The following is a 23641-nucleotide window of genomic DNA, read 5'->3' as shown; positions in this document are numbered from 1 at the left end:
GAGTCAGAAGTTCCTCTGTATTGGGCTAATTGCTGGCACTGTTTTGGAGACAGAGCCCATGAAGATTGACTATGGAGATCCCTGCCTAGACCTAATGGATTGCCACCCTTGGGGATCTCCAGGGTATCATCACCATCCAACAGAACAGCATTAAGGGACTCAGGAAGTGGGATATGCTAATGCGGAGGGTGATAGGGTAGTCCCACAGATTGGGGGGAGGGGGATAATTAAGAACTCTTTTCATAAAGTTCACAGTAAAAAGAACACTTTATTAGAAATTGTCTTCCTCCCCATTATTAGAAATGGTGTCTCTCTCCCCATTTCTAATCATCCTGGTTCATCAATTTATCAAGAACTCATGGATGTAAGGCAATGAGCCCTGTAGGTCCTATTTAGGATGCAATGCTGTGCTTATTCCCTATTCCCTTACCTCAAAGTCCTCTTTAAAATGGACCATTCTTTCTTCAGATACAAGGTGCTTACCTGAATGAATCCCAGCTGGTCCTCATTCTTTTATAGACATTTGAACAAAATCGATATTCATTTCTGCAGCTGAACCAAACTCACCTGGCAAACTAGTTTTTGTCAGGCCAAATATAAACAAGTATACACACACTTGCATACATAATTACTTGTTTGTTTTTCAAAGCTCTATAAACATACTATCAGAGCTATAAGTTTTTGTTAAATTTTAAAACTAGGACTAAACCAGGCCTTGAGATGAACTGTAAATATAGCCTGACTACAGTGATATTTCACTTGGCTTGAATCTTTCCTAAAGAAACCAGGCTCCCAAACCCCAATTTAGGAAACCAACAGCAAATAGAAAAATGTTCTTGGTATTTTTCCCAAAATAGATGTCCAAAGAATTTGCCCTTTAAATGGGATGCTTTATGTATTAAATGTGAGATTGAAGCTAAAGCCCTACCCAATTAATTTTAAAAAATGTGAGAAAAGCAATTGTCACAGCATGTAATTTATTAAATGTTGGTGATCTTTTCCAAAATGCATTTCTCTGGTAGTCAGATAGATCCATTTCTGGTTATTAAGTTAATAAAACTGTTTTTCATGAATTCCACCTGACCATTGACCTTGGCATAGCTTCACTGAAGACTCTGTTTGGTAAAGTAAATCTTTCTTTTTAATTAGGAAGCATTTTAGCGAACCTGACTAATGGTCTCTATGTGGAATGTGGCCCCTCTTTTCAATAATATTCTCAGTGATGGGCAGGAGCAGGGCAACGTTCCGGGACAAACAGCAGAGGTTATCAATGCTCTAGAGCTCAGTCTCTGGAGTTGGCTGAGCCAGTTTCAAACCCCAGAGCAGCGACCTGCTGGCTTTGTGGCCCTGGACCATTTACTTCACCTCTCGAATTGCATCTTTAAAGTGGGGAAGATAAGGTTATTTGGGCAATTAACTGAGATAATGCAATTTGTTTGGGGCAATGTCCAGCATGTAATCAATGCTCATGCACTTACTAGTAACTATTATTACAGATTGTATTAGTATCACGTTAAGTTACCAACTGGAGGTAAAGGGAAACAGTGTTGTAAGTCACCCATTAATAAAAGACAACTCTCAAGCAAGAGCGAGCAATGACATCGCCTCTGTATTTTCTAAACCGCTGAACATTTGGGGGTTTTAAGGTTTGTGAAGAAGACTTTTTATAAAAAGGGGGGTGTTGGATGTGAGGGCGATCTGGCTGCGACATCTGTCACCCCATTGATCGCCAGGGTTGATTCGGCTGATCTGGCTGGCTAGGCGGGTGTCCCCCTCCTCCCTCACCGATCCATGTGCGTCCCTCCCGAAGCTGCGCGCTCGGTCGAAGAGGACGACCTTCCCCCCCAGGAGAGGACCGGTCTTCGGTCAAGGGTATACGAGTAGCTGCGCTCCCCTGCTAGAACCTCCAAACAAGCTCTCAAAAAGGGGGGTGATAAGTCAGAGGCAGAAGAAGCCTCACGCTGCAGTGAGGTACTGGCCCCGTGAAGAGAAATCAGTTAAGGACACAAGTTATGTGATTTTTATTAAGGAAATTGATAATACACAAGGGTTTGGTTTTTTGTTTGTTACGGATTACAGATAACAAAACCTTTTCTGTCATTTTTCGTTTCCCAGAACTCTGACACGTCGAGCATCTCAGATGGAAAGGCAGGGAGAACATGGACGTTCAGAGATTGGAGTCACTAGGAAACCAATCTGTGGGTTCTGGACTCTGTGAAACAGGGGCCTGGCCTGCTTTTCCCCTGGATTGAAAGCTGCATAAAGGTAGGAAATTTCTTTTCATTCCTGCATCTCCAGGACATAAAACCGTGCCTGGCACACAGTGGGCTCTCGATAAATATTCTAGGCTAAAAGCAAGGACATAAGCTGGGAGATGCTGAACTGTCCCAGTACTCAGAGCCTGCCTTAGGTGTGGAGAATGGTTGGTGTGGTACTGGTGTAGAGATGAGCACCGTAGTCCTAACACTACAGTGTAACACCACAGTACATAGAGCTATAATTCAATGAGTTTAATTTAGAATCAATATTTGTGACAGAGGCCTCATCTATCTCCTTTTCATTAGATTCTCGAAGTAATTGTTTCCAAGATCTGTGGTCCCTCTCACGCATAAGGCCAGAGCCAAATGACCCAGCTGTGAATCTAATGTCCTTTCCAGATTAGGACACTTTCATAGATTATGGTTAGGAATTTTATTAATAAATAATTAAAGTAATTATATAGTGTGCAATGATAATATGTAATGAATATATTAATAGATAATATTATTAATATCATATATATGCCAGAGCAAAGATGAGAGGAGAGTATTTAGTCTCAAAGTGGTTGAATAAGTTTGGGGTCAAGATATTGGTTCATTTTGAGAGTCATGCAAAATGGAGAGCAAATTAATCATATTTAAATATTCCTTCCATTGTACTGATCTAATTCAAATTTTTTTGACTCTCAGATTTTTTTTAATTGTAAAGCTAAAATCCACTTCCTCTTCATATGTGTAAAGAATTCTAAGTATATTGAGCAGCAATTCAGTGATATGATATTGTATGATGCAAAAATACGTGCTAAGTATTGAGACTGATTGTAATTTCAAACTAACACAATTGTGTTCTATTGACATTTCAAAGTGTGTATTTGTAATTAAAAAGGCTATGATAGTAAGAAAATGTTGACCAGAATTTCTTTAAAATATTTTATTAAATAAAGCAAAATGCAAATGTCCAGGCACTTGGATACAGTTGAGGTTTGAAAATGGAATAATTCTTTCTTTTATTAAACATGATTCGACCTTACTGTACCTGTCCTTGTACAGGGTGTTTACATTGTCTCGGGTGCTTAACTCTGGTTTAGGGCGTGTTGCCTAGGTCCCCAGATTCCTTTGGATAAACAGCAAAATGTATTCCTATTGGTCCCAAAAGAGAAACTTAATCCCTGCATGTCTGGCATCTAATGAGTTAATACTTTTGTGGACTGGATTATTTTTTAAAGTTTTTTTAAGAAGTTCCTACACTTCCTTTCACAGAAATGGTGAACCTGAGAAAACATAGCTGTCAATGCATTTGTCGTAACTCTACAGATCCTGTTTTCTTGGACCCCGGGAGAGCTTCTGTCAAGCCTGCTCTGACCGGTCGGTCTGCAAGTGTCAGGAGAAACAAGATACTGTTCTATTGGAAACTAACCGCAAAACAAAGAAGAAATGACAGCCAGCCAGGCTCCTGCTGAGAGCTGGGTCTCCTCATTAGTCATGCTCAGTCTGGAGTGTCTGCTCACCTAACTGCCAGGGAACCCAGGGGACCACCCCGAGGGCGGAGTTTATCAAAGTGAGTCTTCTCTCCCAACTCTGGATGTTAAATTGTCCCAACCCCAGGGACAGCTTCTCCATAAAGCCTTCTGTGATACCTAAAGCTTGACGCGACCCTTCATCCTCGTGTCCCTCAGAGCAATTTTGCCTCTCCTACATTAGTAGTAGCACTAATAGGAACTAATATTCATCAAGAAATTCCTATGTGTCAAATACTGTGCAATACCCTTGCCATGAATTACTGATACCCTCGTAACAAGCATATAAAGTACATTCTGTTATCATCTTTTTTTATTGATTTCAGAGAGAAGGAGGGAGAGGGAGGGAGAGAAACATCAATGATGAGAGAGAATCATTGATTGGCTGCCTCCTGCACACCCTTACTGGAGATCGAGCCCGTAACCCAGGCATGTTCCCTGACCGGGAATCAAACCATGACCTCCTGGCTCATGGATCAACACTCAATCACTGAGCCACACCAGCCGGGCTGCTATCATCTTCTTTATACAGATCAGAACACTAGAATATCAGAAAAACTAAGAAACTTCTCCATGCCTACGTAACTAATGTGTGTGGAGCCAGAATTTGATTTCCAGAGTCCATGCTGTTAGCCCATAGATTATTCGGGCCTGCCTATGCTCTTCCAGGGGACCAGGCCCATATCCTGTTCACCTCTGTATCCTAAACCTTCCTTTTCTTCTGTCAATGCAAAGGGAGTGACTTGTCAAAAATTCCATAAGTATTTTTGGAAGGAAAACCCAGAAGCGAATTGCTCTTCAGGCCCACGTCTGGGCCAAGATAGGTTGGTCTGTTGTTGCTTCCTCACTGAGGGATATGCAAAGGGCATATGGCAATATGAGCTATTTGGGTACAGAACAGAAGATGAAAAAGCATCTTCCTATACCACATACCTTCAGAGTTACCAACCAAGTGGAAGCCAAACTGTGGTAACCTAGAATGTTCCTCCTCTCCCTCGTCCTGTTTAAGAAGCCCAGTCTGTTTTCCATGGTCACCCCACTGTATACACCGAGAATCCTACCATCTTCCATAAGATGGCAGTAGAGAAAGATGCTCCCATTCAAGCGAGCCTTTAAAAGCAGAGGAAGTGTGGCTCCTACAGGCGGAAGGCTCAGTCTTCAGAGGATGCTGACCCCTGGCAATTTCCCTGTGGAGACATCTGCACAGTTTCCCCTCCTGTCCTGATCTACACCCACACTAAACAAGTCCTTGTGTCTCCTCTGCTTATTGGAGGAAATAATAGGATGGCCAGAGGCAGGAGAAAAAGATAAAGAACAAATGTGCATAAAAAATAGGCATTGGTGGGCGGGGTGGGGGAAGCAATATGTTGTTTTATGTTTAAGAACATGGTCCACTGCTGTTAAGCTGCTTCTAATGGGTTACATTGGTGTGTGTGTGTGTGTGTGTGAGAGAGAGAGAGAGAGAGAGAGAGAGAGAGAGAGAGAGAGAGAGGTGAGAGCTGAGATACAGAAAAGAAAAAACGAGGTCAGCAAGTTTCCGAGCTCTGCAGAAGGGTGCTGCTCCAGCAGCCCTGGCTCCCACGGAAGCCAGGTCTTGTGATTCATCACAGCCCAGACTCTCGTTGACTTCAAAGAGAGATGCTCACCAGATGTTGGAGAAGTTGCCAACAGTCAGGAGGGATGAGAGTCTGGTCAAATAACTGTCAAGAGCCCTTGAAATATACGCTACTCGACTTGGGATGATATTAAACTCTGGTGCAGCAGCAATAACCCTAAAAAGAAGGGGGAAATGAACGTGAAGGTCGCAATGTGTTCATCACTGCGAGGCGAATGGCTCTTTTTGAAGGAACTGCCCACGGCTTTATCCTTCCTCATCATGGCTTATGGACTTTTGCACAACATGGGGAAAAGGTCGAAAATTCTATTTGGGGTGAGGGCCACATTAATGTCCAAGAAAAGAAAAACAAAACGAAGAGATGCGATCTTTGGGCATGAGGAGGTGCCCAGGGAAGGCAAGAGGGGCATTTTCCAATTCTACCCCATGTCTACTGTGTCACTAGAGCCACACAGAGGTCCTTGGGCAGGGGTGGGAGACATGGTGTCATAGGAAGAGGGAACGGTGAGAGAGGTGGGAAAATTGAGATGGGGAAAAGGGTGGGAAAAGGTTAGGCAAAGTGTTTTAGACCCTTCCAGAAAGCGTCGCAGCCCTTGATAATAAGTATTCTATGCTCTGATGTATGCAAAGTTTCAGATGAAGCCTCTGTTTAAAAACCAACAAACACCAGGAAAACTGTCTCATTCACCTAAAAAGGCAGGAGATATCAGGATACTTTGCAAAAAACCCAGGCTTTAGAGTCAGACAGACCTGGTTCCCTTACTTGCCTGTTTATTTGAATAAGAAAAGTTATTCTTTAGTTCAAATCCCAGCTCTGGAACTTACTTGCTGTATGAAAAAGACAAGAACCATAACTGCGCGAAGCCTCAGTTATTGCACCTATCTAATGGGTATAAGAAGATCTACCTCACAGGATTTTTATGAGCATTAAATGAAACCCTATTTATAAAGCCCTTAGAATAATACCCAGCTCATATTAAGTATTCTAAATGTGTTCGGTATTATTATTAAAAGTTAATCTAAAGCTGCATGTATACTAATAGCTTTTAACATTAAAAAAAAAAAAAACCACAATAGATTTTTTAGATGAGAGATCCCACTGAGCTTAATTTTTTTTTTTTTTTTTTTAAGGAGAGGAAAGTTAGACATAAAAGGCAGAGTATGTGGCACAGGACGAAGCTACATGGTCCCACGACAGGAATAAAGAAGGCAGAGATTCACTGAGGGGGTAATTCATGGACATTTATGGTCACATTATTCTGATTGGCTGAGGGAATCAGTAGGCTTCTGGCCAGTTTTCCTTCTGTTCACAGAAATAAAATCTCAGTGTGTTTGAAAATGAACTAAGTTTTATTTTTCTCTTTTTTTCTTGACAGGAAGAATTTATTTCTGTAGTCAAGGCAGACTTGTTTCCGCTAAGTGAAAATTAGGCCTAAGTAGTATAATCATAAGCTAAATGTGCACTGGATAAAAATGTGTTTATTATGAGCTGATTTAGTTTGTTGATTTTCCTACATTTCCTACCTACTACCACAGAAGAGATCCGTGAATAAGAATACAACTGGCCTCGATGTTAAAAGTAGAGACCGCTAGTGAATCTGTATGCGATAGTGCACTGGGGGGTGGTTTCCCTGCTCGGGTTAAACCTTTGCCAACAGAGTGATCTTTCCAGATGTTGCCGTTGGGGAATTGTGGGAAATACAGAATTGCATGCTCTTCTTCAGACCTACTGAAGCAGAATATACATGTTCATAATATCACCCAGTGATTTATCTGCATATTAAGGTTTGGAAAGCACCGAGTTAGCATAATTATGGTCACACAATCTTAATGATTGCAATCTTTATCTCTATCCAATTCGCATGGGCAAGATTGTTAGAAGGGAGACTGAATATAAACAATAAAGTTTCTTGCTCAGTGCAGTGCAGGATTTCTTTAGCTCACAAAATTGCCATCTTAGTAAATAAATATTTATCCACCCTAGTAAAGCATGTGTTCAACAGAACAACAAAACAATGAGGTTTTGTACTTCCTTAGGGCGCTGACGATTTGATCATAAGGTCACTGATGCAAGTGTTTTGAAGGGGAAGCAGATTCAGCCCAGACTTCAGAAATGCGCTTTTGTCACTTAACACCTATGTGACTTTGGGTAAGTCACTCCACAGTTCTCCTCTGTCCAATGAGATGGGAACAGGACTTACTTCATGAGGCAGTTAAGAGGCTTAGATGAGCTAACAGGTATGAAAGAATTCACGAAGTTCCCCAGCACTATGCAGCATTAGTTATTATTATAAATGGTACTTTATTTTTGTTTGATCTAACCATTCTATCTCCTTAAATGATTCCTCCCAACATATTTTCATAGTTTAAGTAAAAATAAATTCGAAGAAAATTTTATAAAAGAATTTTGATAAACTCCATGGATACCTTGGAAATTCCAAGGGGATTTCAAAGCCAGAGTGGGAGAGGGGATTCCTGCTTCATGCCTTTCCTGGGTGTGAAGGTTGCTTAAAAAGTTTCAATTCCCTCTAGTTTACTATGATTAGTCAGGCTGACTCACTATTCTTGTTGCCTGGCTTAAAAATAACTCGGGGGGTGGGGGTGGGGGGGTTGGTAAGAGATCAACTGAAGGACTTGTGTGTATGCATATAAGCATAACCAATGGACACAAGACACTGGGGGGGGGGGGGTAGAGGAGGCCAGGAGAAGGTCAAGGGGGGGGGGGGGAAGGAGACATATGTAATTCTCTTTGTAATAACTTTAAGCAATAAAACAAAATTAAAAAAAAATAACTCTTAAGACACATGCTTGTGAAGGGCTATGGGGAGGTTTCTGATGGCAAAAACGCCTTTTCCAACCTTGGGTTGAGGGGACATTGACTACTCTCATGTTTCCCACCGGGCTCTTCCAGGTCTGTTTATAAGCAGTGTGCTTTGCCTAGTGGATGTTGAACAAACACTTGTCAAACTACAGGAAGTTGTGATATCTGGGAGAACATCTAACCACTGGAAAGTGTTCTGAGATGGAATGAGCCTCTTTGAGAGGCAGTGGGAGCCAGCACTGGCAGGAATCAAGCTAAGGCTGGTGCCTGGCTGGTGGGGCTGGTAGAACAGAGTCTGGCTTAAAGAGGGAGGTGTTGAGCTGGTGGCCCCAAAGGTGTCTCCCACCCCAGGATTCTGCAGCTGTAGGTCAGAGGCTATCAGAAGTGGGTCAGAATGGCTCAGATCTCATACCCGTGAGGGGCCTGCAATATAGATCCTTGCCCCGGCTGGTTTGGCTCAGTGTAGAGAGTGTTGGCCTGCGGACTGAAGGGTCCCAGGTTCGATTCCAATTGAGGGCACATGCCTGGGTTGAGGGGTGTGCAGGATGTAGCCGATCAATGATTCTCTCTCATCCTTGATGTGTCTATCTCTCCCTTTCCCTTCCTCTCTGAAACCAATATATATATATATATATATATATATATATATATATATATATATCCTCGACACTAGCCTCATGTGAGATTTTGCATTGAAGTTTTAAGCATTAAAAGCATCAATTTGCTAAATGGAAACACTTAAGGCATCCCACAGTTTTCATCAATCCATTTAATATTTGTGTTGATTTTTGTTTGGCTTTATTTAATGTACCAGAAGAACTTCAAAACCCAGATCTGCCCAGGTGGTGTGGCTCAGTGGTTGAGCATCGAAGTATGAACCAGGAGGCCATGGTTTAATTCCTGGTCAGGGCACGTGCTCAGGTTGCAGGCTCTATCTCCAGTGGAGGGTGTGCAGGAGGCAGCCAATCAATGATTCTCTCTTATCATTGATGTTTCTATCTCTCTCTCCCTTCCTCTCTGAAATTAACTAGAGATAGAGAGAGATAGAGATAGAGATAGAGATAGAGATAGAGATAGAGATAGAGATAGAGATAGAGATAGAGATAGAGATAGAGATAGAGATAGAGATAGAGATAGAGATAGAGATATGCCAGATCTGGCCCAAGTTCTCTGAGCCAGGCCTCTCTCAAGTTCTGGCAGGTCTTGCTCTAAATATATATTAATTTCTTGTTTCAGCTGTCTCCTCACTCCCTACTTCTGTTGGGCCCCTTCACCCTTCCACAAGAAATGCAGCCCAACCAAGCATATGGTGATTGTCCACAAAGAGAAGACCCTTCGAACAGGACATAACAAAGAACATTTCTTTGGGAAAACATTTTTATCATACAGGTCTTTCCTCCTGACCCCACATGGACATCACCTCCCTGACTCCTGCCTCACCCCATCACCCTTACCCCACCCATATGATCTGCACCCCCAATCTAAGTCTCTGAACCCCTTCTCGTGCGAGGTCATTCTGTTCAGTCCCAGCTGCTCCGTGCCCAGCTGATGTTCAGGAGAATCTTCTAGAGAACCATCCTTCCTAGAAGGGAGTATGTATATGGAAGGAGGGGTGCTCAGAAACTTAAAGCAATTTTAAGTTGTCTATCCAGTTGAGACAAATGAGTCTGCGGGAGGTTAAATATTTCTCATTATGGTATTGAACAATGCAGTTTGCATTTAGTTATTCATGAAATCATTGGGCCTGTCTGAATGACGGAGTCTTTTATGGAGAGAGAGAGACAGAGAGAGGGGTGGGGGGAGAAAGAGAGAGAGAGAATCTCCTTCTCACCTTCAGACCACACATGATCAGAGGCAACAAAAGATAATCATGAGAATGAAAAGCCTAATCTAATTATTCCTTTTTAGTTCTTTTCCAGAAAAAATTTTAAAATCCTGTTTTCTTTGTAGAGAAGAGAAGTTGATCGAGTGCAGGCAATGCTTACGCCCTATAATCTGGTGAAGGAGGAAAACAGTTCAGGAAAGGAAAAGGCACTGATGTTGGTAGGTATGGGCAGGGCCCACCTAAATTGTCACTTATAAGAGATGTTGGTGGTCCACGTGGCCTTGAGAGGACCATTTGCAAATTGCAAAAATAAGATAAAATAAACTTCTGAAATGTAAGGCCAACTTCATGGCAAATCATTATTGCTGAAAGGGCTGATGTTTACCAGTTGAGAAAATTGAGTCTGAGGGAAGTTAAACATTATGCAAAGCTTCTCCCAGCTGGTGAAGTAACTGACCTAGGGTTAAAAAGACAAGTGTCTATCCTTCTCACTATTCTGTATTAGTTGACTAAGGTTACCTTCTGTAGAAAACCACCTACTTCTCCCTTCTGTCCAAGTACTCTGTGCTCTAAACAAGCCTCCAACTCCCCTGCTCTCTCTCCTCCAACACCCATTCCACATTCTCTCCTTAGCTCTGCAGGAGTCCTCCCCTCTTCCCCATCCATCATCGGCCTTAAGCTGTCCCTCAGCCTGTTTTAATAGGAAAGGCTGATGTCATGGTAGAGGGCTCCCCTCCCCGCTCCCCCCGACCAAATCTCACTCTTCCAGCACTACATGGGCGTCAGAGACAATGACATCTTCTCTTGTTCTTACACGTCACCTCCCTTCTAGTCTCCTGGGAAGGGTCTGAGGCCCTGGTTTGTTGGTCTTTTCTCTGATGGTCATTTGGAGGCAGGAAGAAAGGCTAAAACAGAGAACAGGCTACTAGGCCTTAAGTCAACCTTTCCATAACTACTGCCCTTACCACTGGTGGTTCGGGAAACAATTTTTAGAGGTATACAGACAAATATTTTGTTTCAATAGTTCTGTATTTATTTTTATGGTTACTTTCTACTTTGGGTAAGGAATGTTGATTATCCATTTGCAGTTATAATGCAATAGTTTAACATAACCTTGGTTAGAAACAAAGTAAGTTTATTTAAAATATATCGATTAGTACCCAAGCTGGTGTGACTCAGTTGGGTGGGCTTAATCCTGCATCATTTCTTTAACCTTGTAAGAAATATGTTCTCTGGGAGATGAAAATGTCTCTGTGATCAGGGTCATGGATTCTCTGTCTATATCAAAGCACTTCCTCCTTTTTCTTTCTTTTCCCAAGAACCTAAATATATTTCTACTAGAGGCCCGGTGCATGAAAATTTATGCACTTGGGTGGGGGGGAGGGGATGTCCCTCAGCCCGGCCTGTGCCATCTTGCAGTCCAGGAGCTTTCAAGGGATGTCCACCTGCCGGCTTAGGCCTAATCTAACAATTCCTTTTTAGTTCTTTTCCAGAAAAAATTTTAAAATCCTGTTTTCTTTGTGGAGAAGCGAAGATGATGGAGTGCAGGCAATGCTTATGCCCTCTAATCTGGTGAAGGAGGAAAACAGTACAGGAAAGTAAAAGGCACTGATGTTGGTAGGTATGGGCAGGGCCCACCTAAATTGTCACTTAGATGTTGATAGTCCACGTGGCCTTGAGAAGACCATTTGCAAATTGCAAAAATAAGATAAAATAAACTTCTGAGGGGGATCATACCTAAGCTGGCAGTCAGATATCCCTCTTGCAGTCTGGGAGCCCTCAGGAGATATCTGACTAAGGGCTTAGCTGTTAGTTGCACATCCTTAGCGCTTCCACGGAGGTGGGAGAGGCTCCCACCACCGCTGCGCTGGCCAGCCATGAGCCGGCTGCTGGCTGAGTGGCGCTCCCCCTGTGGAAGTGCACTGACCACTGGGGATAGCTCCTGCGTTGAGTGTCTGCCCCTGGGGGTCAGTGTGCACCATAGCGACCAGTCCTTCTTGGCCATTCCACTGTTAGGGTCAATTTGCATATTACCCTTTTATTATATAGGATTAATTGATAGACATGAAATTATTCAGTTTCTTCCTTACTTGGCTGAGATGGTATCTAGCACCCTCTAGTGATAGAAAAATTCTTTAGTAGAAGGAATGTTCCTAGTTATTTTGCTATTTCCTGAGGCCTGGGTAGACAATTATCTTTACTTAAGGCTGAAATTGTAATAGTTAACTTGGTAACAGGACTTCTTATGCTGATCATAAGCTCTGGTGATATATAAATTAGGACTCTATTAGTTGTAAGAATCGGGGTTAAGCAAAAATTGAGACTGTATGGTGTTGGGTAACTGTGGGAGTCCAGGGTTTCAAGATGACAGCAGGACTCAGGTGGCACTGTCAGGCTCTGCCTCTCAGCACAGTTTCTCTTCAGCCTGGGCTGACTCTGTCCTCAGCGCTGGCAGGCCCACAAACTTTCTTCACAACCGCAGCAGTCCCACACTTCACATGGTCCCACTTCAGATCCAGTGGAGAAGGGATCAGGTCCTCCTGTTCCCAGCAAAAATCATGTTTACTCCCATCGAATGTGATGTGCTAGTTGCCTTAACCAAATGGAGTTTTCTGTCCTCCTCATGGTCCTCCCACCTTCATACACACAAAAGCCCTGCATTGGTGTCAATGCTCCTGTGGTGGCTGATCTGAATAGGCCACAGGACCCAAATACTCGGTACTGTTTTGGATGTTTCTGTGAAGGTATATATGTTCTTTTGGGATGGGGATTAATAATTAAATAAGAGCTCCCCTGAGAGAGAGGGAATTCAGCCAGCAGACTGACTTTGGACTCAAACTGCAACTCTTTCCTGAGTCTCCAGCCTGCCAGCCTACCTTGCAGTTTGGGACTTGCCAGGTTCCACGCTCACATAAGCCTGTTTTTTAAAATCCATCTGTCGATCTAAACATAATAGATACTTCTATATCTCTATCTCTATCTCTATCTCTATCTATTCTAATGGCCCTGTTTTTCTAAAACTGACTTCTACAAAGAGTTAAAAACAGGGAAGAGGGTCAATTTTCCCAAAGGCAACTTGGAAGTGCTATTACCAGGAAGAAGGGGAAAAGATGTAGGAAAAACAGTCATAGATGCTCATTACAGTTGAGAATGAACAAAGTCAACTTATTGCGGTAGCAATTTGGTTGACAAAAATTTTTTGAACATTAAGTCCATGGAGAGAAGGAACACACTTGGTGGTGAAAAGGTATTGAAGGTTTTCTTCCCTCAGCTTTTTACATATTTAGATACTTGTTTAAATGTTATTCAGAATGACGTGTGCAATGGCCAGGGTATCTTTAGAATAGAAGTGGGCTTTAACTTATGTGGCATGTTTTGAATACAATCAAGATGGTTGGGTCCAAAATATCTCCCACATCTGGTAGAATGCCTGAAATTCTACGATTAAAAAATGATTTGTTTATTTGTTCTTGAAGGATCAGCGGTCTTAGGAATGTATAATTAAAGTAAAAATTACCTTTGCCCTGGCTAGGTGGCTCCGTTGGTTGGGATGTCATCCTGTACACTAAAAAAAAAAAAAAAAAAAGGTTGGGGGTTTGATTCCCAGCCAGGGCACATACCTAGGTTGTGAGTTTGATCCTTGGTACATACATTGATATTTCTCTCTCTCTTCCTCTCTGAAATAAAAAAATACAAAAATAAATGAATAATAAATAAATAAATAAAGTAAAAATGGCCTTTAAAGATGTCCAAACTGGTTTCCCCAGAACACCAGCATCCATGAAGTGATCATTCACTAGGTCCTCTTCAAAGGACTCCACAAAGAAGACAAGGAAGTTTGGGGGGAAATTCATGTCATAGCCCCCTCTTAGATAGTCAAGATGCATATTAGCATATTAAGAGCTCTGAGAATTTTTGGATTAAGAGGCCCCTTTAAATTAAATTAACCCCAAATTTTCTAAAATCATTTGACCATGAAACATCCCCCCCCCCCAAAGCACTTGTTGAACTTGGGGGAACTAGGTGTGGAAAAGGGGGGTGGTTAGAAAGGTGAGGACCTCGGGAGCAAGAATATCAAAGTTTAATTCCTGGCTCAGCTGTTTACCAACTATCAAACTTTGCCAATGTTGCTTCAACTCTTTTGGCTACAATTCTTTATTTGTAAAGTAAGTTTACTATTCACTCACCTCACTGGGCTAAAATGATAAATATTAAGTACGAAAGAACCATTTTTTAAAGTTGCCGGCTCATAATTCACTCTAAAGAGATGTTGATTTTGTCAACTGTCTTCTCTCTTTCCTCTCTTCCCTTCCTTCTTATAATTTTTTTTATTTCAATGAACTTTTTATTTTATAAAAGCTTTAGATTTACAGGAAAGTTGCAGAGATAACACACCATCAGCCCTAGCCCCATTCCCTTCCTTTTATGTGTATTCTGTGCTGGGAACTGTAGAAACAGGACTGGCACAGCCATGGTCTTCCTCGCAGCTCTCACTAACCTCCCTGGAAGACGAGGCAGAGACAAGCACACCAACACCTACAAGACTGGTCACAAGTGCAGCTCAAAACATAAGTCATGACCTGGCTGGTGTGCCTCAGTGGATAGAGCATCGGCCTGGGAACTGAAGGGTCCTGGGCTCCATTTCAGTCAAGGGCACATGCCTGGGTTGTGGGCTTGATTCCCCAGTAGGGGGCGTACAGGAGGCAACCAATCAATGGTTCTCTCTCATCATTGATGTTTCCATCTCTCTCTCTCTCTCCCTCTCCCTTCCTCTCTGAAATCAATAAAAACATATTTTATAACAACCACAAAAAAACCCCACAAGTCATACAAACTTCCCCTCCTGCAAATTCTTGCCAACTACCAAAAAAGACAGATCTACTTTTCCAAAATAACTGAGAGGTGTTAACCCGAGCACCAAAGAATTACCCCCACCCCACCTCTTTTTTTCTTTTTTTTTTTTTTTTTTTTTTTTTTTAAGAAAATCGACCAGGAAATGAGTAATAAAGGAGGTGAGGGGAAGTAATTGTAAACCTTAAATACAGCCAGAGCTCGGGGATTTGTCAGGAGTAGGAAGTAAGCTTTGTTCTCCTTTTGAGAAGTAAAAGCCAAGGAGTCCTCCGCCCCTTGCAGAATACCCGCAGCACAACGCGTGAACCTTCTCGGTGGATCACGGTCGCTGCACACACTAGTCAGGACCCTGCGACCCCCCCTCTCGCGGCTGAGCGAGGGCGGGTGTTCTCAGCCACCAGCGAAGGCTCCCGGCCCGCGCAGGACTAGTGCGTTCAGAGCTCCCAGTCAGAGCTCAAGTCCTGCCCAGCCTTCCCAGTTAGAACTACTGAGGAGTTCCCATAGGACAGCAACTCGGGGTCCTCATCGGAGCGGGAGGAGGCAGGCGACTGCGGAAATGCCCCCTGAATGGGGAATGCCCATTTGTGCAATAAACCTCACTCTCTCCACCCCCCGCTCTGCGTCCCATCCCCCCACCCCCAGAGCAGGAGCTGAATCAATTTCGCTCTCCCCAGCCAGGAGTTCCCCGCAGGGCTTCCTCCCCTCCCCTCCCCCTGGCCCGGGGGGGGGGGGGGGGGTGCGTGTGCATTTCCTTTGGTCGCTTCAGGGACCATCGCGCACAGGTGCTCGGAGAACTCTGGAGAGAGAAGTAGGGAGCTGTGAGTCACCCCGCCCTAGGGCTGGGCCCCGGGAGAGGCCGGACGGGGCTGTCATTTCTCCCCGCGAGCGGTGACCCGCGCTGCCGGGACTTGGAGCAGCTCTTTTACTTCGTCGGATCGCTCCCCAGCTATGCCCCTGATCGGGGTTCTCCTGCTCCTGGTGAGTCCTCCCCGCCGGGGTGGGGCGGGCGCTGCGGCGCGGGGGAATGGGGGGGCGGAGGGCGGCCGCGCCCCGGGATGGCGATCCACAGCGCCCCCGGGGCTGCTAGGAAGCTCGGGAACTCGTTTTTCTTGGGGTTTGAGGAGGGGCAGACCGAGCAGCTCCGGGTGCCGGGACCTGGGGGGTCTGGGGGTCGCTTACCAGCGCAGCCACAGGTCCGCTCCGGGCGGCGGGAGTGCGCGCCCGGCGGTGGGGAACGCGGGCTGGAACTGACATCGCCGGTTTCCCCCCCAAAGTTAGGGAATAAGCCCGAGGCGGCGGTTGCACCTGAGGCTTCTGGCCGCACCGTTTCTTTTTGCAAAAGCTGCTGGCGCCTTGTTTACTCTCTTGTCACAGGCAGAAAAAGAAACTGTTTTTGTTTGCTTCCGGAAATGCCTCCTCTCCTTAGGACTGCAAGTCAGTCACTGTCTCTGTGTTGTTTTTTCCCTTCCTGCTTTTCATTTTCTCCTTGGAATCTTCCTTAGTGTGCACTCCCACGCGAGTTTGTGAACTCGGGGCTGGGGGATTCGCGGGCTCAGCGCTGTGCTGCCGGCTCGCGCCGCTCACGTGCCCTGGCGTCTGCACTTGGCCTGTTTTGGAATCCGCTTCTCAGCTTGCCGGTGGCTAATAGAATAATCATGGCCTCAGCAGGCTCAATGGCTCTCGAAGCCTCTGAAAACCAATGGATTCTTATTTTATTGGGTCCCACCGAAGTTCCAGGCACTGTGTTAGGAGTGTTAATAAACATGATCTCAATCAGTTCTCCCAGCAGCTGTGTAGCAAGGAGGATGTCCTCATGTCCGTTTTACAGATGGCAAAATGGGGTTTGGAAAGTTTTTCAACCAAGATCACACAGCTAATAGGTGACAAGGCCTGGATTTAATTTAATTCCAAAGTCCAGGGAGTTTGTTGATTGCACTCATTTCCAAAAAAAAACAAAAAACAAAAAAAAACCAAAAAATAAAAAACGTAAGTTGAAAGAAAATCAAACACAATAATGTCTAGCACCATCTTATGATTGGGAAAAAAAATTCTCCCTGATTGGAAAAATTAATTCTCCCTGGTTCCTTCAGAAATAAGGTGCAGCCCTGACCTGTTTGGCTCAGTGGATAGAGCATCGGCCTGCTGACTGAGGGGTCCTGGGTTCAATTCCGGTCAAGGGCATGTGCCTGGGTTGCAGGCACATCCCCAGTGGGAGGTGTGTAGAAGGCAGCTGATTGATGTTTCTCTCTCATCGATGTTTCTAGCTCTCTATCCCTCTCTCTTCCTCTCTGTAAAAAAATCAATAAAATATATTTTAAAAAATAAATAAATAAACACGGCCTTTATAATTATTCGTGTAAGTATATATTTTTGGGACACCCTTTATTTATAGGACTAGAGGCCCATTGCAGGAAGATTCCTGCAAGAATAGGGCTTCCTACGGCCGATTGCGCCACCAAGCCCCCCGCCCAAGGCCACACACGGCCAGGATGGTGGCTTGCACTGGCCCGCCCTGCCTGCCGTATGCAAAATTGCCGCCATCTTTGTTGGCGATTAATTTGCATGTTGCTCTGATTGGCTGATGGGCATAGCAAAGGTGCAGTCAATTAGCATCTTTGTCTTTTATTAGATAGGATATGTGGCCTAGAAAATTAAGATTTATTAAATATAATTTATAAATGCAGATGAGTAAAAAGAAAAAAAACTGACATAACCCTGTCACCTAGATAATCGTTGTTTACATTCTGTAGTCTGTCCTCCATTTCTCCCTCCTAGAGTGAATCTTTTAAATTTAGTTACACAGAGGCCTGCCTTGCACCCACACTTGCCTAATATCACACCTCTATTCTGAAGTTTCTTTTTTTTTTTTAATTGAACTTATTGGAGTGACATTGGTTAATAAAATTATATAGGTTTCACATGTATAATTCTATACTACCTCATCTGTATATTGTATTATGTGTTTACCACTCCAAATTCAGTCTCCTTCCATCACCATTTATCCCCTTTATGCCCTCTTTCACCTCCAACTACCTCTTTGTGTTCATCTTGTTTGGGACTCTGCACTTCCTGGACTTGTGTGTCTTTTTTCTTCACCAGGTTAGGGAAGTTTTTGGTCATTATTTCTTCAAATAGGTTCTCAATCCCTTGCACTCTCCCTCCACTTTTTTGAACTCTATTTCTGGTAATTGCTTACTTCCATTTCATTTAGCTCTTTTTCTGGAGGTTTCCTATTCTTTTATTTGGAGTTTATTTCTTTGTCTCCCCAGTTTGGCTGCCTCTTTATGTTTGTTTCTATGTATTAGATAGATCTGCTATATCTCTTAGCCTTTGTATAGTGGCCTTATGTAGTAGGTGTCCTGGGGGACCAGTGGCACGGTCTCCTTGATCGGTTGGGTTGGGCGCTCCAGGAATGTCCCTTGTTGGGTTATGTGGCCCCTCCTGTTGTAAATGAATCTTGATTGTTATTGCCCCATTCATGCACGAGGCCATCCCTCAGGCTGGGTGACTGTGAGGATTGACCCTGACTGCAGTGTACAAGCTGCTGTGCAGGTGCTGACCACAGGAGGCAGATTACACCTCAGCAGGGTCTGGTACCACTTTTGAAGCTAATTGGACCCTGCTCTGATGCTGTCTGAGGCTAGCCACTGATCAGTGTCAGGCCAGCAGTTTATCAGGTCCAAAGAGACCAAGATTTGGCCGTGTGAAGGGAGGGCTCTGCACCAGTCTGGCATGTGAGGGGGAAAATGGCTCTTGTCCTAGAGCCATGCAACTCAGTGTTTCCAGATTCTGTCAGGAGTTCAGTCTCAGCAGGGTGGGGACATAAGGAGTCAGGAGGATGGGGCTAGTGGATCTCCCAGGAGGGAGAGGTATCCGTCAGGCTTGGGGGATGGGGGGTAGTGGCTCCCACCCCTGAGTCACACGACTCAGTCTTGCCTGGATTCTGCCCAGATCTCAGCAGGGTGGAGCCACTAGCAGTCAGGAGGTTGCATTTGCCAGGATCCCCAAGCATGGTGACAGCAGATTTTTCATGGTGGGGAGGCATTGCTGGTCAGGTTCATGAGAAATTAGGGGGCATGTCCCCCATCCGAAAGCCACACAACATAGTCACTGACACCCCCTGAGTCTGCCTACACCCCAGCCCAGGCAGCTGACTGCTCAATAAGGCATAAGCTCCACAGGGAGGGACAGCAGGGAGTCCAGGGGAGGCTATTGCATTCCCCCAAGCTGATGCCATCTGCAGGGGAGTGCTCCACCCATGAAAGATGAGGTCTGTGGTATGGGAGAATGAGTCCACACAGGAATCCTGGTGGATGGTCCTTCAGCTCTCTCTTCAGAGTCACAAACCCCAGTCTCTTTCTCAAGTGACTCTAACCCACTCCACCAGATCCCAGGGTGAGTGGCTGTGAGTGAGATTTTGTGACCCTTTAGGAGGGTACCTGTGTCTCTAGCAGATTTTCATTTCTCCCTGGTGGGAAGAATCCCCACTGATATTCATAGTTTTGTGGGCGCCTGTTCTCAGCTCTGGTGCTCTAAGCTGGGGAGCTTGGTTTGGGGTTGAGATTCAACACTTTTCACTTTGTGGCTGAGGTATTCCCTCCGGCAAAGAGGGTGCTGTTTCTGAGTATATCTCTTTGGGACACTAGTAATTTCCTTCTAAATAGTTCTTATCATGGAAGTATCAATATTTTGAAGGAATCTCTCTGAAGGCCACAAGAATGCTTTAGGGCAGCTGGATCACTATAGAACAACTGTCATCAGTTGGAGAGAATAACTGTTTGCTAAGAAATGATCAAAAACCTGAATAAGGAAATCCCCCTCTTGAAAACCCCTTGTGAGTTAAATACCTTTTGGCAAATTATCTTGGGTTTCAAAAGTCCCTTAATGAGTCCCATGTTTTCTAATAGGTACTAAAGACTATTTACTTATGATTAAAAAAAATAATAAAAGTACATAATTTCAAATTTGATCCATAAGATGAAAAGCAAGTTAACCCAAATTAGGACAGTGACTCCATCTCTTTCTTCTTTTTTAAATAGGTAAATATAGAGACATTGACCATATGATGTAAAACAAAAAGTAATTCTTGAAAAAGAAAAGTCATTCATTATTTCACCACCTAATACAAGTGTTTTTTATTTCACTTACAGCCTCCCTGGCCTTGTATACACATGTACAAAATTGCATATGCATTCAGTGCTTTTTATAGCCTGCCTCTAATCAGTTTGTGTATTCATCAATCTTTTTCTATTTTTACATAATTTTCATATCATAATATTTATTGGATGCATTATAGAGAGAGCATTTATTAAATGACCTTACATTACTATAATTCTTATCACATTATTTTATTACTTATAATCCTAGATAATGAAGTGGCAATATGCAAATTGACCATCACACCCTCACAGTGGCAGCAGTAGGGGTGTGTTGGGGGCATCGCCTTCCCCTGATCACCCCTGAGGGCTCCTGGACTGTGAGGAGGCCGGGCTGAGGGACACACCACCCCCACCACCAGTGCATGAATTTTCATGCACCGGGCCTTTAGTTTACTATAAAGGAAACATTTTTTAAATGTACTGGGATATATATATATATATATATATATATATATACACACACACACACACACATATATGTATATATACATATATATTTATTATTACCAAAGCCATATATATATGTATGTATGTGTGTATGTGTGTGTGTGTGTGTGTGTATATATATATATAATTACCTAAAATTTATTTTAGAACTATTGTAAGTACCTTACAAAAGGTTTCTGGATCCAGTAGACTGTTTTTTCACATGAGTATAGATTTAGGCCTGTTAAAAAAACTGGCCCTTCACTGCCCCAGTCTCTGTTTTGTTTAGCCCATGTATTATTGATACATACATTATGTGTGTATTGTACTTTTTGTGCTGTGTGTGTGCATCCATTCACAAAAGTGGGAAAACAGCATTTAACTACCTCATAAGTTATAATCATTTCCTGGAAAACCCTGGCTTTAAAAAGAAAAATAAAGTGTTTTTAGCTTTTTATGTTGTTGGATTCCCAACACCAAGTAAGTATCTTTAATCCTTATTGTTTTTTACTTTTATTTTATTTTGATAAATTATTTTGTTAAATTTTTTGAAGTGAGAACATGAGTAGTAAAGCCCAAATTAGAAAGTTGATTGTTGTAAGATTGGTGACTCCATCTTCCATAAAAGGAAATGAACAAGATGTCCCCTTTGATCACAGCTCTGTTCTTGATTTGGAATGAACTTTGTGCAACCATGCCACTCCCACCTATGGCATTTAGAATCAGCATTCACAGCAATATTTGACAACTAGCACATGCTCCATTAAGTGGGTATGATAGTGAATTTAGTATGAAGTTATGCATTTTGAGCAAGGAAATCTTATAAACTTGCAAATCTTACTACAAATCCAACTGGTGGGTGTACTCAGCCCAGCAAAGTGAGCAAGCCTACTGCAGGTTTTGTTAAGCTGTGACTGGAATAAACTTGCATATTTACAATAAACTCAGCATTGGATTCATTAACAACAGGCTGTCCTTTCATTAAAACTTGCAGCATTATAGATTTACTCCCCTCTGTGTTCTGGGAGGCCATGAAAATATAAGATGTGAGAAAGGTCAATATTGATTTCTGAGGGCAAAGATCTTGGAGGTGGTGGGGGAGGGAGGAGAGAGAGGGGGAGAGAGAGAGAGAGAGAAAGAGAAAGAGAAAGAATGAATTTAGAGCAAGTGGGTTAAGGTTCTTGCCCCTGGCTGAAAATTGAACTTTGGTTTCTAGCCATCATCACAAGAGGTGTCTAGATCCTAGTACCATAGACTGTTTTTTTCATGTAAGTGTCTGTATGGATTTAGGCCTAATTTCGAAAGTTGGGCCTACACTGCCCCAGACTGCTTTATTTAGACTGCATGGTATTAACACACAGAATATGTATGTATGTGTATGTATATATTTTTAATATTAGTTGCCACCATTTAAATGTTGGAGGATTTTGGTTTCTCTTAGAAAGATGTGGGCCCACACGCCATGTGGCTCTTATTCTGAACCAAATGGCATCCCCTCTAGACAAGCCCTTTAGACAAGCCCTTCCTACTCATTCTTTTCTGCTCTCCCTGAATGCTTTACTCTTTCTGTGCTCCCACTGTGGCTCCTCTGGGCATGAGGACTATACGGCTTTAGTTTAGGATTTTATAGCCCTTCCTTTATCCTTTTCTTCCACCAAAGATGACCTGTTTTATTCAGGCTTATTTTTAGAAGGGTCACGATTTCTCCATGAAAAGTCAAATTCTGATTTGCAAGTACAAAACACTTACAAATGTTGTTAATCTATAAAGCTCTTACATCCTCACATGTAAGTGTAACTTACAACCTTTATTTTGCTTCCCTTTTTTAAAAAAAATATTTTTTATTGATTTCAGAGAGGAAGGGAGAGACAGAGAGAGAGAGAGAAACATCAATGATGAGAGAGAACCATCCATCGGTTGCTTCCTGCATGCCCCACACCAGGGACTGAGCCCACAACCCAGGCATATGCCCTGACCTGGAATCAAACAGTAACCTTCTGCTTCATAGGTTGACGCTCAACTACTGAGTCACCCCAGTCACCCAGAGCCCAGTTGTTCTCCACTGCGGTGAATATCACAATAATTGGGGTGCTTGTTGAAGATAATCACAAGGAGAGCCTCATTCTCAGAGATCCTGAATCTTTGGGTCTCTAGTGGGACCTAAGCACATTTTTTTTTAAGCATCACTACTTGATTCTGATGTCCTTCAGGGTTTTGAGAACTATTTTTCAAATGCTAGCACTAAACTCAGAATCTAATCCCAGACGGAACTTTCTAGGCTCCTCATTTTATTTTATGTATTGCTTGATTGGTCAGGGGTCTAGCCTGCCTCAACTGTCTCTCTCTGGGTCTTCCCAGAAACTGATCTTAAGGAAGAAAGAAGACATTATTAGGATAAGATTACCTTGTATTTTTACTTATATGTTTTTTAAAAAAGAATGAATACAATCTTCATTTGCCTTTTTCATGTAGAAATTTATCTTATCTATTTATATGACAGTTTTTCAATAATGTACCTACCTCAAAATGTCATTACTGTTTCCTTATTTTTTACACAAATATGTTAGAGGTGCATTATATAATTGGAAATAGTGAACTATTCATGGTATCTTTATTTTTTTTTATTTATTTTTTTCATGGTATCTTTAGAATTTCTTTTTCTGCTAGTGTTGATAAGTAACTAAAAGTCTAGAAAGCAAGTGAGCAGAATTAATCAGCTGAGCTTCATGTATCTTTCCATTTGTGTTCTCGGCGGCAGAGGACAATGAAATGTCAACCCACCTAGTGGGGCCTGGAAGGCTGGGAGGAAGAGGTTTGGGCTCTTATCAGCCCCTGATGATACCGGTTTTAAAAACCATTTGAAATCTTTTGTTTATTTAGCTCAGCGTTCGTGCAAGATGAGAAATGCTTGTGCTCAGCTATGAGGAATCCCAGGTGCTTGTGCGCCATGACATCCTTCAGGTTCAGAATCTGAGGGGATCAAGAGGCTGTATTGATTTCTTAGGGCTGCACCACACGGACCACAGACTGGGTGGCTGAAGCAACAGACTTTCGTTTTCTCACAGGTCTGGAGGCTAGACATCTGCAGTCAAGTTGCTGACCAGGTTGGACCCTTCCAAAGGCCATGAGGAAAGGCCCTGTCCCAAGCCTCTCTGCTTAGCTTATGAAT

The 23641-nt window shown here is 43.1% G+C and overlaps 1 protein-coding gene and 1 long non-coding RNA gene across 7 annotated transcripts in view; one reads left to right on the top strand and one right to left on the bottom strand.

The window, feature by feature from the left end:
- Positions 1–11421: 11421 nt before the first annotated feature.
- Positions 11422–16725, bottom strand: LOC118669990. The gene is made up of 3 exons (XR_004972191.1): positions 16067–16725; positions 13554–13601; positions 11422–12576 (listed from the first exon to the last, which is right to left on the bottom strand). It is a non-coding gene; the product is annotated as an uncharacterized LOC118669990 (long non-coding RNA).
- The window catches only part of FAS (Fas cell surface death receptor), a 36163-nt gene continuing 28109 nt past the window's right edge, over positions 15588–23641 (top strand). For 3 of the 6 annotated variants that reach the window (XR_004972190.1, XR_004972189.1, XM_036336678.1), the window contains exon 1: positions 15604–15865. Coding sequence is in view for 4 of the 6 variants with exons in the window: in XM_036336678.1 (XP_036192571.1) it covers positions 15836–15865 (30 nt within the window). In the remaining 2 variants the exon portion in view is untranslated. Of the gene's footprint in view, positions 15866–23641 lie in introns of all 6 variants that reach the window. The other 3 variants (XM_036336681.1, XM_036336683.1, XM_036336680.1) reach the window with 3 other exon arrangements.

This window comes from Myotis myotis, unplaced genomic scaffold (genome assembly GCF_014108235.1).
Source record: "Myotis myotis isolate mMyoMyo1 unplaced genomic scaffold, mMyoMyo1.p scaffold_m19_p_15, whole genome shotgun sequence".
Classification (NCBI taxonomy): domain Eukaryota; kingdom Metazoa; phylum Chordata; class Mammalia; order Chiroptera; family Vespertilionidae; genus Myotis; species Myotis myotis.
This window is presented reverse-complemented; position numbering and strand designations above follow the sequence as displayed.